This window comes from Drosophila miranda (genome assembly GCF_003369915.1).
Source record: "Drosophila miranda strain MSH22 chromosome Y unlocalized genomic scaffold, D.miranda_PacBio2.1 Contig_Y2_pilon, whole genome shotgun sequence".
NCBI classification, from domain to species: domain Eukaryota; kingdom Metazoa; phylum Arthropoda; class Insecta; order Diptera; family Drosophilidae; genus Drosophila; species Drosophila miranda.
This window is the reverse complement of record NW_022881614.1, coordinates 30,952,983-30,970,195: the sequence shown is the minus strand read 5'-3', so window position 1 is coordinate 30,970,195 and position 17,213 is coordinate 30,952,983. Positions and strand designations below refer to the sequence as shown.

The 17,213-nt window shown below is 41.5% G+C and overlaps 1 protein-coding gene across 2 annotated transcripts; it reads right to left on the bottom strand.

Moving 5' to 3' along the window:
• Positions 1 to 5,167: 5,167 nt before the first annotated feature.
• Positions 5,168 to 6,724, bottom strand: LOC117193652. 2 transcript variants are annotated; one of them, XM_033398390.1, is made up of 2 exons: positions 5,471 to 6,724; positions 5,168 to 5,400 (listed from the first exon to the last, which is right to left on the bottom strand). In XM_033398390.1, exons 1-2 carry the CDS (start codon positions 6,551 to 6,553, stop codon positions 5,371 to 5,373), a joined length of 1,113 nt encoding a protein of 370 aa, XP_033254281.1. In that variant the 5' UTR covers positions 6,554 to 6,724; the 3' UTR covers positions 5,168 to 5,370. The 2 variants fall into 2 exon arrangements, with proteins under 2 accessions (XP_033254281.1, XP_033254282.1); XM_033398391.1 differs by having other exon boundaries at positions 5,168 to 5,382.
• Positions 6,725 to 17,213: the final 10,489 nt, after the last annotated feature.

The following is a 17,213-nucleotide window of genomic DNA, read 5'->3' as shown; positions in this document are numbered from 1 at the left end:
ATCTTGCTTGGTATGTTTAAGCTATCTGAATCGAGTGCCTGAGCTGGTTGATCAGCTATTATCTGTGGTAATACGAAAGCTTCAATTCTTTGCGTAAAACCATTGTGAAGGGATTTCATTAGCGCATTTACTCGTGCTCTGCTGGTCTTTGATTGACCTCAAATTCCTTCGATCCGTAATGTTGTGTCTTTTAGTTTGAGTGACAACATTGATGCCATTCGTTCAGAGATCAAGTTTATCCGTGATCCTGAATCTAGCAGTGCTCTGAAATTAGAAACCTGCCCGTTGTTGGCTTCTACTGCCACCTTTGCTGTGGCCAGAAGATTGTTACTTGCTGCACCAACCGTCGGGCCTCTTGATTCTGTAGCTACGCCTGATGCTGTTTCCAAATTTAGCATCGTGTTGTGCTTCTTGTCACACTTGAAGCAGTTTCGACCAGGGCATGCGTTTGTTTTGTGATTTGTTCTAATACAATTAGTAGTTATTATATAGGCACTTTGCTATGGGACAGTGTTAGGTACACAAAGGAGGAATATAAATTATAGAGAAAGTAGAAAGGTTCAAGGGCATCGAAACCGTTTTTCAGGAAACACTTAAAAAATACCTCTAAACTATCACATTAGATTCATTGCAAAGGGATGACCTACCTGTTTGAGGGTTGTTTGAATCGCAACACGGGACCAATCGTAAAAACAGGTTCATTGACAGTAAGAGGGAGGAGAGAGAATATAAATGAGTGAAGCATCGATTTGAGAGGATTTTACATGGTTGAGAAGGAGGATTGAGATCGAAGTTAGTTCACATTATCACCGATAGGTGGCGCCACCAAGAAGTAATGATAAGGGACGCTCGCATTTTATACTGAATTACCAAATTCGCAGCATGTTGCAGCAACATGTGCTTAAGCATGTGCAGCTTGGCAACATGTTGAATGTAAGTGTGCATCATATTGCTATGTTATTACGTGATCATGTTAAATAAATACTTATAAGATATTTTATTAACATTGAATTGGGAAACAATTTCTGCTATGTTATTAACTGGTCAAGCTAAATAAATACTTATAGGATATTTTATAAACATTGAATTGGGAAAACAAATGTGTGTAGTTTCTGAAATTTACATCCTATAGAAAACATAGGTTGGAAAACTGGGTTTCTAGATGTCCGTATAGAAGGTTGAATGGTAAGAGAACACAAATAAATGGAGATATATATAGGAGCACACAAAGAATAAAATTATAATAGGAAGAAATAAAAATTAATTAATGCTACTTATAGTAAATATACTACTTGGTGGCGCCACCTATCGGTGATAATGTGAACTAACTTCGAACTCAATCCTCCTTCTCAACCATGTAAAATCATCTCAAATCGATCCTTCACTCATTTATATTCTCTCTCCTCCCTCTTACTGTCAATGAACCTGTTTTTACGATTGGTCCCGTGTTGCGATTAAAACAACCCTCAAACAGGTAGGTCATCCCTTTGCAATGAATCTAATGTGTGTAGGCCGTCTAACCCGGGAATCGTAGTGACCAATATCGGTGCGTGAGTGAACTGCATAGGTATAAAAACACAAACCCGGTGATTTAATGTAACTCTTTTTTATTAGCTGCGCGTCCGTCTCTCACAATCGCCATTTACAAAGTGCACTCACTCTCTTCTCGATGTTTCTTATCCGATATCTCACTATTGGTATTTCCCACCGAGTGTATCGATGGTGCGGTAAATACCAATGCGCGCTGTATGCTATTTTAAATACTAGTTGAATGCCTCACTAATTATTACCTTGCTACAATTCGGCCATCCTGACCGGAGTGCTCCTGAACTCCTTACATTTAATTTAGTTTCTAGATGGGTTGATTTATTACAGTTGGGTGTGGTTTACTCTTAATATTCTAAGTTTACGTGTTACAATCATTTTCTTCATTTTGATTCCCTGTGACATTTGCATTATTACCATTTTCAATCCACGGCTTCATATTTGCCACCGCCCAAACTCCTTTATACGGGATCCTTGATTGTTGAAACCCCTCTACATCTTCTAGCAAATACCTATCATTTTTTAACACCTTTGATATCTTATAAGGTCCTTTGAACTTCGGGATAAGCTTTTTAGACACCCCTGTATGAGTGTCGAAATTTCTCACCATAACTAGATCATTATCTACGTACACGTGTGGCTCCCTTCGCTTTGAATTTGTTGCTTGTTTGTTATAAGACTGTATTTTTTCCTGATGAGTGCCTGCTACTGCTCTAATCTTTTCTATATCCCTTGTTGCCCGCTGTTCGGTTAGTTCGTCTAGATGATCTTTTAGTAAATCTGAAACCTTTCCTTTTTGTACGACCCCAAACAACATTCTGCTCGGGTGTTCATTAATTGTTCTTTGAATTGTGTTGTTCATCGCGTGTTCTACTGATTCCACTACCATATCCCAATGTAATCCTTTTTCCGGGTCAACAAGCTTTGCAATCATGGGTCCCAAACTTCTGTTCACCCTTTCTACCTGCCCGTTGGCCTGTGGCGACCCTGTTGCTATCTTTACGTGTTTAACATTGCTCTGTTCTAAGAATTCTTCAAACTCTTTTGACGTGAAACAGCTTCCTCTGTCTGACACAATGCATCTGGGTCTACTGTAAGCTCGGAAATAATCTTTCATTGCAATTACTGCTTCCTTTGTGCTAGTGGTTTTGGTCGTATAAAGTCTTACGAATTTGGTGAACGCGTCTATTACTACTAAAACATGTTTGTTGGCCCTGCCTTTGTCGACTGGCCCGAAATGGTCGATATGTACTACCTCGAATGGTCCTGACCCTTTTGGTATGTTGTGTAAAAACCCTTCCTCTTTTCCGTGTTTTGCTGAGTACGCTATGCATTTTAGACAGTTTTCAATGTGTCGCTTGGCTTTATACCTTACGTTTGAGATCCAGTAGCTTTTCGATATAGCGTCGGTCATCTTGTCTATACCGACGTGCCCTAGTTCATCGTGGTACTTATAGAGTACGTGGCCTTCCATTTCCTCGGGTACGCAGAATAGGATAGTATTGTTATCTTTTTTCCTGTATATTATTCCGTTTCTCATCTCATAATGTTTGTGTTCTGATTTCTGTAACGTTTCTCTCAGCTCCATCAGTTTGTTATCTCTGTTTTGGCATATAATTAAATTTTCTTCAAAGGTGTTTGTGTCTACCGTGAGTATCTGAACGGCTCTGCTTAGCGCATCTACGTGTTGCATTCTACTTCCTGACCTGTGTTCTAACTTGTAGTCATAATTTTGTAACTCTAACGCCCAGCGGGCAATGCGTGGATTGAGTTCTTTTTTGTTTAGAGTCATAGTTAGCGCGTTGCAGTCTGTCACTATTTTGAAGGGTATGCCTTGCACGTATACTCTAAACCGTTGTAGTGCATAAATTATCGCTAGTGTCTCCAGTTCAAAGCTGTGGTATTTTGCTTCGGTAATTGTTGTCCGCTTGGAGAAATAAAACACCGGGTGCATTCTGCCATCACCCTTCTTCTGCATTAGAATTGACCCGAAACCTAACGAACTTGCATCGCAATGTAATTCTGTCGGATCTCTGGGATTGTAAAGTGCCAAGATCGGTGCTTCCAACAAATTACTTTTGAGTTGTTCGAAACATTCTAGTTCTACGATACCGAATTCAAACTTCCTGTCTTTTTTGACCAAATCATAAAGGGGCTTAGCTTTCGTAGAAAAATCTTTTACGAACCGTCTAAAGTAAGAACATAACCCTAAGAAACTCTGCACTTCGTTCGTTTTCGTGGGGACTGGGAACCCTTTTACTGCCTGTAATCCCTTCGTATCTGGTTTAATTCCGTTACCCGATATGGAATAGCCCAGGTACTTAACTTCTGACTGTAAGAATTCGCATTTATCAATCCTTAATTCAAGTTTATTCTCTACCAATCGTCTCATCACTTCTTGTAAAATTTCCATGTGACTATCACTATCTTTTGTTGCTACCATAATATCGTCCATGTATATTATAACTTTGTCTTCCTTTACCATATCTGCAAAAATGTTGTTTGTGAATCTTTGAAACACCGCCGATGCATTTCGTAACCCGAACGGCATCCTCAACCATTCGTATTGTCCCATGGGGGTCGTGAACGATGTGTATTTAACTGAATCTTTATGCATAAATACGTGGAAGTATCCATTCTTCAGGTCTAACTTGGTGAAAAGTCTTTTCCCTGACAGTTTATCTAGTAGGTCGTCTATCAGAGGTGTTGGGTAATTGTCCTTTATCATACCTTTATTAAGTGTGCGATAATCGACGCACAGTCTCAACTCTCCCGAATTCTTTTTTACCAGTACTATAGGCGAAACGTATTCTGACTCACTGGTTCTGATGTAACCTTTTTCTGTGTATTCGTCTATCATTTTCTGTACTTGGGCTTTTTCGCTATACGACAGTCTTCTAGGTGGGCAATGAAACGGTTTTTCGTGTTCGAAATTCAACTTCATTTCCCACTTGGTTTGTGGTAAGTTTGGTCTTTCTGCGTTTACATACGCTGTCCTAAACATGTATTTAAGTCGTCCTGCGAGTTCTTGGCTACAATCTGTCCCTACTTTCAACTCCCAGTCGTTTTCTTTGTCTGGATACTGGCTTGGTAGTTCGTTGAAATTGGTTTTTACGCTCTCGCAGGTATCGCTGTCTTCCAGACACTCAACCATTGCAGAACACTCATTTTCTACCTTGCCTCCACTTTCTACTTCATGCTTATTCTCTTTATCACCCTCATCTTTAACTTCACATTCGTATTCTCCTAAACACTCATTCTCTATTTTCCACTCATTTTTTTCTAAACACTCATTTTCTCCTAAACACTCATTTTCTTCTAAACACTCATTTTCTCCTAAACACTCATTTTCTTCTAAACACTCATTTTCTCCTAAACACTCATTTTCTTCTAAACACTCATTTTTTTCTAAACACTCATTTTTTATTTCACACTCGTTTTTTGTCTCACTCTCCTTCTCCTTGCAAATGTCACTTACAATTTTAAATTTGCATAAATTCATAAAATCCCTACCTAACACAGCCTCATAGCCCATCGACTCGTCTGCCACTACTAGTAATTCAAAGTTGATTCGATTTTTGTTAATAATTACAAAACTGGGTATTTTACCAAAGATGTTAAGTTTGCTATTATTTAGTCCAACATAAGCGTAATCCGCATTTTTATTCAAAATAAATTCAATTTCTCTGTTTTTCTTGTCTTTGTTAAACTTATATAAACTTAAATCATCTTCTTTGATTTCGTTCGAACTTAATCGTGAGCGCTCTTCCACTTTATTTAGGTTATTTTCCGACTGGTGCTCTAGACACGATAACTTCATAAAACTTATTGGGCTCCCTGAGTCGATGAGGCACTCTAAGGACAAGCATTTGTTATTGTAATTGCTAATGTATATATTAAATTTGTATATATAATCGTTATGTACCTTGTACTTCTTTTCGTCACAGTGTGACACCTGGTGACTCATGCTGCCGCATCCGTAGCACGCTCCTCTTTCGCGCTTGGGCTTGCGGCACTCCCCTGCCACGTGGCCCAAAGAGTTGCAGTTGTAGCAGCGAATGGGTGTTGGCGAGGCTCCAGTGTTTGCCCCTTCAGTTGAACCGTACTTCTTTGGCAGCATGATCTTCTCGAACGCCTTGAGTAGTTGATATGGAGCGCCAAAGCACTGCATGTGGGCTTGCCTACGCAGGCCTACATCTGGGATACCTTCGATGACTCCGTCAATAAACTCCTCGTCGTCAATGACTATGCGGGATGCCAGCGACACTTTGGCGTTGAAGTACATCGAGAACTCCTCGCCACGTGCCCATGAACGGGACTCGAACTTGCGACGGAGCAACAGTTTGCTTTCCTTGGGATGGAAAGTGTCTTCCATGACGTTCAACAATTGATCGATTGGCAGCGACATGTGCTCCGGACTCGAATGCAGCCACACCAATGCTTTGTCCTTAAGCTTCGACATTAGCAGCATTAGTAGCTTCTCATCCTTCAGTTTGTTCACTTTTGCGACGGCCTTAAACTGCGCGATCCAAGTTGTGACGTCATCGTTGTTTCCAGAAATGTTGCCATGATATGTTGGCAACATGTCTTTGGCGGCATTTAGCAACATGACGCCAGCGTCATTGCTGGCGGCTGGTGTTGTGTTCTCTCCTCTCCCTTCCTTCTCCCTCTCGCTCTGCAGCTTCAGCAGCTCGATTTGCAGTTTTAACATTTCAACCTCTGCTCGATATTCGCCATGGTTGTTGTTGTGCCCAGGCGCTTGCGGTGCTTTTTCGTTCTTCTCTTTGCGTTCGCTCTTCGTCGAGTCTTGATCTGCGGCCGCCTCATCTTCCCTCTCGTTCTCGCATGTTTCGGCTGCCGGTGGTCCCTGTCCCCGCAGCTCTACTGGTATTTCGTTAAGTCTCGCTGCCATGGCAGCTTTGCTTCCACCTTTTGGTAGATTGAGGGACTCCAGCCATTCGCGCAGCTGGGCGGCCGAGAACTCCTCCGTGCCGACCAAGTCCGACATGTTTTTTTTCAGCGATGGCGTCTTCGACGGACGAGATAATAAAAATTTTCGCTATTTTTCACTGGCGGCGATTGATCGTATCCCACTTCTGAAATTGTAGGCCGTCTAACCCGGGAATCGTAGTGACCAATATCGGTGCGTGAGTGAACTGCATAGGTATAAAAACACAAACCCGGTGATTTAATGTAACTCTTTTTTATTAGCTGCGCGTCCGTCTCTCACAATCGCCATTTACAAAGTGCACTCACTCTCTTCTCGATGTTTCTTATCCGATATCTCACTATTGGTATTTCCCACCGAGTGTATCGATGGTGCGGTAAATACCAATGCGCGCTGTATGCTATTTTAAATACTAGTTGAATGCCTCACTAATTATTACCTTGCTACATGTGATAGCTTAGAGGTATTTTTTAAGTGTTTCCTGAAAAACGGTTTCGATGCCCTTGAACCTTTCTACTTTCTCTATAATTTATATTCCTCCTTTGTGTACCTAACACTGTCCCATAGCAAAGTGCCTATATAATAACTACTCACAGCTAACAGCTAGTACATAAACTAGTAATCTTTCCACAACGATGGATGACCTCGAAATCATTTTTATCGATTCCCAACCGGAATCAACCATAAATCTGGACTCTCAGCCGAGCTCCGTAGACCTGTCCTTGATTTTTGGGATTAAGACCCAAACCTATCTCGAGAGCAACTTGACCTGGTTAAGTGACATTAAATGGGATGATGACGACGATGACCCAAGGAATGCAACGCCTAATAATGATAATCCATCATACATTTTCCCGGATGATGACAACATTTTCGATTTAGTAGATAATCAGGATGATGATAAAAGATCTCAACTCCAGGAACTACTTCGGGATGAAGATGATGATGACTTAATTGCTGCGGTAAAATTAGCTGAGGCGAAATTTTAATAATACGAATACATATTTATATAATAAGAATATTTTATGTATTTTTCTAAAAATAATATATACATATGTACATATATAATAAATATAACACATTTAACCACTATTTATTTTAAATGTTTGCTGTTTTACTTTTGATTGGTTGAATTTCACTTCCTCTTATTACAAGAGAATCATAGGATTCGTTTGAAACAGGTTTCTTCCAAGTGAGGATTACACAAAAAGAATAAGTGGATTTCAGGTAGAATACTGATGCTTTTGAATGAATTTATTGAGTCATTTTTACATCATATTATTGTGTATTGTGCCTTTTGTCATGTATTAAATAGAGAACGACGCGTCTGTGCTCATAAGTGGTTTATTCAGAACTGAAGAGATGACATGTGTACATATGTACTTACATACGAATAGGAGAGACGAGAGATAACAGAGGCTCTCGCTGTTCATGTACGTTATGTTAATTAGCGTTGCCAGACAGATCATATTATGGTTACACTTCAAATTTCAACACTTTTGCTTAAGCATAATATTTTGTGATTACAATGTATTAATCAATTAATCCAAGCGATTTTACAAATCTATAATGCTTTTGCTTACATAAACTTTTGGTTAATACATCGGCAACGTTTTTCTGTGTGGATACATATTCAAGTTTTATCTCTTTACTTTCTACTTTGTCTCTAACAAAATGATATTTTAAATCTATATGCTTTGTGCGTTTATGGTGAATAGGATTTTTTGCAATATGATGCGCACTGAGGTTGTCACCATAGATAGCCATTGGCCCTTGATTTGAGTATCCAATCTCTTGCAACAGACCTTGTAGATATACTGCTTCTCTAGCGGCTGTTGATAGCGCCACATACTCTGCTTCGGTGCTGCTCATGGCGACGACGCTCTGCTTGGCTGATGTCCACGAAAACGCACTACCAGCTAGGAAGAAAACGTATCCGGAATATGATTTTCGGTCCAGCTTGTCATTTGCCCAATCAGCATCGGCGAACCCTTTTACTGGCTCTCCAGACTTTTGGTAGATGATGCACATATTCATTGTGCCTCGTAAATAGCGCAACACATGCTTAGCTGCAGTTTCGTGCTCCACATGAGGGTCTTGGTTTTGCTGTGATAGTTTGCTCACAGCATGAAGAATGTCGGGCCGGCTCAAAACTGCTAAGTACATGAGCGAACCAATAAGTGATTGATAATATGTCTTATTTACCTTTACACATTCTTCATCTTTACAACCAACGTGAAAACCTGGGTCAAGTGGTGTTGCGACTGGACGGCAATCCTGCATACCGAAAGTATTCAAAACGCTTTCAATATACCTCTTCTGGCATAACTTGAGGGCGCCTTGTTTGCCTTCTCGATGAATTTCCATGCCTAGGAAAAAGTTGAGCTGACCTCCATCTTTCATCTCAAATACGGATGCGATATTTTGCTTGATCGCGCTGACGTCCATCTCTTTTGGACAGATGGTATTTGTACTTTGATTGCATGCTTAGTTTCTTAGTAAGTTTAGTACTAATTTTCCTCGAATGTTAGTCTAATAGCTATCTTTCTTGCATGTTCGCGTTTGGTTCGGCTACGCACCGCGCGTCATGCGGCAGCGCCCCTCGGTCGGTTGGGCGGGAGGAGGGCTGCGTTTTGCCTGGGATCCGCGCGTAACAGCCTTCTGCTGGTGTCACACGGGCCACTTGACGGTGCTGTAACTGCATCGCCTCTTGAAAGATGCAGTCATTGCATGTCAACGTCCACATATTATCAGGTCGTCGACGTAAACTGCTATATAACTGAAGCCTTGTTGATGCTGTTTGACGTATAGACATGGCTCGTGTTGACTTTTTTTAAAGCCCATGTTAACCAGCACCTCGTTCAATGTGTCATTCCAGACACGTCCAGACTTCTTTAGCCCCTAGATAGCCTTTTGAAGTTTTAGTACCTTGTGGGGGTTCTGCTCATCTATAAAGCCTACGGGTTGCTTCATATAGACGACTTCTTGGAGTTTACCGTTGAGATACGCGTTAGAGATATCCACCTGATGCATGTGTAACTGCTTTTCTGCAGCAATCGCAAATAACATTCGGATTGTCTCATAACGTATCACTGGAGAATATGTCTCCCAGTAGTTAACGCCAAACTGCTGGCCACATCCTTGTGCCACAAGTCTCGACTTAAACCTTTCAATGTCACCGTTTTGGTTGCGTTTGATTCTGAAAACCCATTTTGAACCTATAGCCTTTTTTCCGGGCGGAAGATTGACAGGAGTCCATGTATTATTTGACACGAGTGCATCGAATTCCTTTCGCATAGATTTTTTCCATTCTTCTGCATCGTGGCTTTGCAACGCCTCTGCAACGGTCCGTGGAGTCTCAATGTCATCGGAGCAGCTAAGATTGTTGAGGACATTGTACTGCTTCTTTGGTCTGCCAGGTTGACCAGTACGAATGATTTTTGGCCTTCCTGGGCCACGTATTTGTGGGATGTCTTCTTCATCTGAGCTGCGGCTCTGTTCTGGATCGCTTGCACTTACGAAGTACTCCTCCTCATCATCATCGCTGTTGTCAATGTTGCTAATCGTTTCGTCTTCGGGCTCAACAACAGTTTGTACCTGCACAGGTTCTTCGTTTGACTCAAAGCGTATGATGATTTTTGCAAGATCCTCAGTCTGATCTCTATTTTCGTAAATATCATTTACTTCCTTGACGAACTCACCCTGCACAATTTTGACGTCTCGGCGTTCCACTATCATTCGCTTTTCTTGGTCATATAAACGATATGCTTTTGCTGCAAAAGAGTAGCCAACAAAAATGTACTCCTTTCCTTTTGCAACGAATTTGCCTTTTTTGGTTTTTTCCAGTGCAAATGCGCGTGAACCAAATATTTTCAGATGGTTTACCGACGGCTTGCGCTTCTTCCAAGCCTCGAAGGGGGTGCATCCATTTAACGCTCTGGTCGGACATCTATTTCTCAAATATACTGCAGTTTGAACGGCTTCAGCCCACAAAAATTCTTTTAAATTTGCATGAATTAACATACTCCTAGCCATTTCAACGATTGTACGATTTGCGCGCTCAGCAACGCCGTTTTGCTGAGGTGTGTAAGGCACCGTTAGTTCTCTTTTTATTCCGCACGCATTTAAAAAATTTGTAAATTCATTGTTTATGTACTCAGTACCGTTATCGCTTCGCAAGGCTTTGATTGTTTTTCGGTTTGGCACTCAACATAACTTTTATACATTTTAAATTTCTCAAAAACGTCATTTTTGGCGCGCATAAAATATACGTGAATTTTTCGCGAGTAATCGTCTATAAATGTAACAAAATAACGGTTTCCAGCCATAGATTTAACATTCATAGGTCCGCATACGTCGGTATGGATCAATTCGAGAACACTTTTCGTAACACGTTCTGCCTTTTGTGGGAACGGCAATGCTCATATTTTAGCCTTATTGCATGTGTCGCAATTTGTGTTTACGGATACGTTTTTAATTTTCATCCCGATTACACGTTCTTTCTCACAAAGATTCTTTAAATTTTGAAAATTTAAATGCCCGTAGCGGCTATGCCATTTTTTTGCAAGAGATATATCGGATATCAAATGCACTGCATCAGTGGTTTTTTCCACTCCATACACGTATAAATTGTTTTCTTGTACCGCTCGCAACATTATATGTCCATGTTTATTTCGCACTAAAGCTTCTGAATTTCCGAATTTAGTGACATTCCCGAACTCGGCTGCTTTGCTCACCGACAAAAAATGCATTTTTAAATCCGGCACATACAACACGTTTCGCAATTCTATATTTGTTTCATTTGATTTAATTTTTACAGTTCCAATACCTAGGGACTCAATATACTTTTCTGCAGCCAACATAATGGTTGTGTTTTTCTTATTAAAGGTTTCAAACAAATTTTTATTACAACACATATGCGATGTTGCCCCACTGTCGATACACCAAGAATTTTTTCGCTGCTTAACAACGCAGCTGTGCATTAAACAGTTTGATTTTTCATCCCTTACGCACTCTTTCGTATTATCTTTGTTGCTTTTGCACTCGGATGCGCGGTGCCCGCTTTGTTTACATTTGTAGCATTTTCCTCGAAACTCGCGATGCTCGTTGGATTTCTGGCCGTCTCGTTTGCTGTCTTTTCGACTGGCGCCGTAATTCTTCGAACGCGCACCGTTTCTTTGAGTCTGTGTGTGTGCGTACACTGCCTGTACAGCGAGCTCACGATCGTCTCTTTCGTCTTTACGTGCTCCTTCTTCAAGTATTTTTACTTTTACCGTTTCGAACGGCGGCAGACTGTCGCGTGTTTCTATCGCCACGACGAAATTTTCCCAACCGCTGGGCAAGCTCGACAACAACATTATTACTTTTAGCTCGTCTTGAATGTCGATATTTAGCTCGGCTAACTTTTCAGTAATTTCCACGAAAGAATTTACATATTGTACCACGTTATCACCGTTTTGCATATTTTGCCGCAAAAGTTTTTGGTATAACTGTACCTTTCGCACTGGTCCCACTGACACATGTACATCGCGTAATTTTTGCCACGCCTGCTTCGACGTTGTGCACGACTTTATGTGCATCAACTGCGTTGCTTTTACATTTAATATAATACATGCCAACGCCTTTTGATCAGCCTTGTCCCACTGTGCCAAGTGTTCCTGTGTTCCTGCTGCTTTTTCCTGTGGCCTTTCGGTTTTACCACTTACATATGTCCAAAAATCCGTTGTGATCAATACACTACGCATGGACATAGACCACACATCGTAATTGTCTTCCCCCAATTTTTCAATTTGCAGAGACACACTCATTTTGTTTTAATTGCTACACGCCACTTTCTAACTGGTGCACGATTTATTTGCAATTGCATCAAACAAAATATTAACTTCCAGTTCTACCACGGTTTTTTAATTGTTTTTAATACACGCCCGATCTTTCGGTGATCTGGGCCCATAACCTATTGTGTATTGCGCCTTTTGTCATGTATTAAATAGAGAACGACGCGTCTGTGCTCATAAGTGGTTTATTCAGAACTGAAGAGATGACATGTGTACATATGTACTTACATACGAATAGGAGAGACGAGAGATAACAGAGGCTCTCGCTGTTCATGTACATTATGTTAATTAGCGTTGCCAGACTGATCATATTATGGTTACACTTCAAATTTCAACACATATTATACTTAGTTGGTAAATTTATGTAAAGGTATTTTTATTTACAAACGCACAGATTATTTCATTTTTGAATATTTATTTTATATTTTTCGCTTTAATTCCATGTTATGCTTAAATAAAATATGCATATTGAAGTCAATTCTCAACCAAAACAGTTCAGTTCCTGGACATAAGTAACATCGATAAAATGATGATTTTGATTTTGAATAACTAAAGTTGTGGATTTTTAAGGTGTGTTTTTTCAGTTCATTGCGGGAACTAAAAGATGTTTTTAAATAGCACAACTCGCAATGAAATGTCCTCATTTCGAAGTAAAAATGAACTAACCTATCTCAGTAACTTACAGTTCTTATATAGGAAGTGATCAGCATATAAACAAAAATTCTATGCATTTTGTTCTGTTTTATAATTTTTTCATGTTGACTGTTATATAAGACCAAAAATGTAAATATAATATTTGAACCAATATACAGCAGTGTATCCATAGTTCATCACTTATTACTCAACCACCAATCAGACTTAAGTCATCTGGCCATTACAGCTTTAAAACCATTTACTTATTATCACTCAACTACCAATCTGCTCAGATCACATTTGTATAAAATTGAATTAATGAGAGTATAAAAGATCATTCAATCTTTTAAATAATTTAGTATAAAATCGTTAGTAGGTTGAATAGTTTCTATTACTATAATGGTATGTAAGAATATTTAAATCTCTATATAGAAAATGATAAGCACTTAATCAAATATATACCTAGGCTTTCCTAGAATTACTTAACGAGACAAAGCCGGCGGTTGGATACACCAAGGTTGAGGACCTGTGCATAGGATTTGAGTACAAGATCAATGGATGTTGTGGAGATAATGTTTTTTATCCCCAATCGGCCGACTAATTATTTCGAATTAAATAAATATGGCCCTCTTGAAAAGGCCTTTTTGAGTGCGGATGACGGCTACTCTGATGGTTCCATCTTTTCCTGGGATGACGCTCTCAATGCGGCCAAGCGGCCACCTTAATGGTGGCAGCGTTTCCTCCTTGATCATGACGAGCGCTCCTAGCTTGATGTTTGGAGACGATGACCGCCACTTGCTCCGCTCCTGAAGAATCGAAAGATACGCCGTGCTCCATTTTCTCCAAAACGCCTGCTTCATTTGACACAGCCGCTGCCATCGACTAAGTAGGTTGACCCGGAGATGCGCCACATCTGGCTCGTCGAATGCAGCTTTCGGGGCTCCATTGAGAAAGTGGTTTGGCGTGAGCACATCTAGATCATCGGGACTTTCTGTAATTGCATAAAGCGGACGGGAATTTAGCAAAGCAGAGATTTCACAAGCCAAGGTCTGAATTTCATCAAGAGTAAAAATGTAGGTCCCGACGATGCGATGAAAATGATATTTAGCCAGAATTTTTGCCGAAGCAGTTCGAGCAATCCTTCAGCTCCTGCGTGGAGAAACCTTTCGTGAAAGAAGATAATAATAGAGACAGTGACAGGATGTCCCTTAGGAAGCAGGATCGGGTGCTTCGCGTCGTAGTCCAATTCGGCATTTTGGAGGCGGCCTCCAACACGCAGCATTCCAAAGCTATCCAGAAAGGGATTCAGTGAGGCCATCGTGCTTTTTGGGGGTAGGGCCTGTTTGCTGACGAGGGCCTTTATCTCTTCCGAAAATTGTTGCTGCTGTATTGCCCTTATGAGCAAATGCGTACCATTTTTGATGTCGATTACGGTAAGTTGACCCTTCGACCGCGCTATGCCTTTGTCCTTGAGAATGTAGAATCGATATATGTAAGCAAAGACGCGCTGCATGGATCCGAATGAGTTTTGAAATTTGCAATCGTACGATACATCCCTTTCGTTTGAAACAACCAATGCTGCATGACGACGTTCTGTTACATCGGTCGGCAATTGCAAGCCTGCAGGCCACTCTGAGCTCTCAAGACGCAAGAATGGTGGTCCAGAGATCCAAAGGCTGCTATCCATTAGTTCAGCGGGCGTGGATCCACGTGATATGATGTCGGCAGGATTCAACTTTGTGGGCACGTGATGCCAAGTCATTCCAGCGGTGAGCTCCTGAATCCGCTGAACTCGATTAGAAACAAATATATTAAAATTCAATGGTGATTCTCGAATCCAGGCAAGGGCTATGGACGAATCCGACCAGCAATGTATTTGGCATGGAGCTGATAATCCCTTAACTATGGTGGACACTAGTTCGGCTAATACGAGGGCAGCGGACAGCTCAAGCTTGGGGATAGTCATACTTTTCAAGGGCGCGACTCTGGATTTAGAGCATAAGAGATGACTTTGCACAATGCCAAGAGCTTCCGAACGCATGTATACACAGGCGCCTTATGCTGCTTGGCTCGCATCACAAAACGCGTGCATTTCTAATCTGGCTTGCTGCCGAAGCACGTAACGTGGAAACTTAAAGTTTTTAACCATCGACAACTGCGAAGTCAGCTCAATCCAAGTCGTATGAAGATCCTGGGGCAGGCTTTCGTCCCAATTAAACTTTAGGCTTTCGTTCCATAGCGACTGCATAAATATTTTAGCTTTTGTGATGATGGGAGAGATGAGCCCTAGAGGATCGTAGAACCTAGCTAGTGTAGACAGGACCGAACGCTTCGATATTGGGCCTGCAGCGGTTCCGACGTGAGCGAAGCTAAACAGAAGAGTGTCCGTGGTGGGATCCCAAACTAGACCAAGCGCCTTGGTTACTTCAGTCCCGTCATGAAAGGTAAGGGACTTTTCGCGATCCGCCTCCGATACGCCTTCCAAAGCAGCGGGTTCATTGGAACACCATTTACGTATGGGAAAACATCCTTTGGAAAGTAGCTCCTTTACCTGCTGACGAATCTTGATGACAGAATCAATGCTGTCCCCTCCAGATATGAGATCATCGACATAGAAATCTCTTCGAACAACATCAGCTCCAAGCGGAAAACGCAACTCTTCATCATTTGCCAATTGATGCATAGCACGAATTGCTAAGAAAGCGGCAGGTTTGGTTCCGTAAGTAACCGTCTCCCACTTGAACAACTGAATCTCCTCCTTCGGGTCATTGCGCCATAGGATGCACTGCACGTGCGTATCGGGATGGGAAACGCGTACACAGCGGTACATTTTGCAGAAATCGCCACACAAGGCGACTTTAAACGAGGGGGAACGTTGTGAGTTGCTGCGGAGACCGCAACTCTACAGTTATACCCGATACTAAGTCAGTATGGCTCTCCTCCGGCAGACGCCGCTAATATTAAACGACACGACAAGGAGTGCGTGCGAGAGAGACAGAAAATCAGTCTGAGCGTGACGTCGGGCGCTGCGTAGCCAGTGCAAATTGATTTGTTCCTTTTGGCTATAAAAATGATCTGATCTGATCCAGATTCAGCAATCTGATAGATATGGTCATTATCTATGATTCTGCGTTTTTAGTTTTCTCGAATCTGCCATATTGTGGATGCAACAGATTTTCGTCCTTTGTGGGGGCGGAAGGGGGTGGGGCGAAATTCTGAGATATACGTTTTATAGTCAGATCTAACAGAAGTGCGGATACCAAATTTGGTTACTGTAGCCTAAATAGTCTCTGAGATTTGTGGATGCCCCAGATTTTCGTCCTTTGCGGGGGCGGAAGGGGGTGTTTCGAAATTTGGACAGGAAACGGTCAAGTTCGGATATCACAGGAGTGTGGATACCAAATTTGGTTGCTCTGGCTCTTATAGGTTCTGAGATCCTTGAACTCATATTTTGCAATTGACAAAACCGACCATGAAACCTGTGTGTTAGAGAGAGACAGAGCGAGAAAGAATGAAATTGTTTTCTTGATTCTGGCTATAATAATTATACGATCTGGTTGAGATCTTACACTCTAGAACATATAGTCATCCTCTACGATTCTGGTTTTATCGTATCTTTAAAAATGTGGATGCCACAGATTTTCGTCCTTTGTGGGGGTGGAAGTGGGCGGGGCGAAGTTTTGAAATATTTTTGTAGCAGTGACATATCACAGAAGTCTGGATCCAAAACATCGTTGCTCTAGCTCTTATAGTCTTTGAGCACTAGGCGCTGAAGGGGACGGACAGACGGACGGACGGACGGACGGACGGACAGACGGACAGACAGACAGGGCTCAATCGACTCGGCTATTGGTGCTGATCAAGAATATATATACCTTATGGGGTCGGAAACGATTCCTTCTGGACGTTACACACATCCACTTTTACCACAAATCTAATATACCCCAATACTCATTTTGAGTATCTATACCCGAAAGCGGAAACGAAGCAGAGTTATCAGAATTTTAGGTTGGATGGTGGGTCCAGCCATTAGCGCATCATTCAGTGATACTCCAGACGCTGTTTTGGCAGATCCATCGAACACTACGCGTAATTTGGTGGTTGTACTATCCTGCTTGTGGACGCAATGGTGAGGCAAGAAGTACTGCGGGAGGTCTGACTGCCGCGAAGCTGGCGTCATGTGTCCTAAGTCACGATACTCCTGGAGAAACTACATATATTTTGCCTTAAGCTGTGCATTTTTTGCTAGCTTC

Coding starts and splice junctions, on each gene's coding strand:
- LOC117193652 (XM_033398390.1), bottom strand. CDS start 6,553: ATGTCGGACTTGGTCGGCACGGAGGAGTTCTCGGCCGCCCAGCTGCGC. Junction 5,401..5,470: donor GTGACGAAAAGAAGTACAAG/GTACATAACGAT, acceptor GCTTGTCCTTAG/AGTGCCTCATCGACTCAGGG.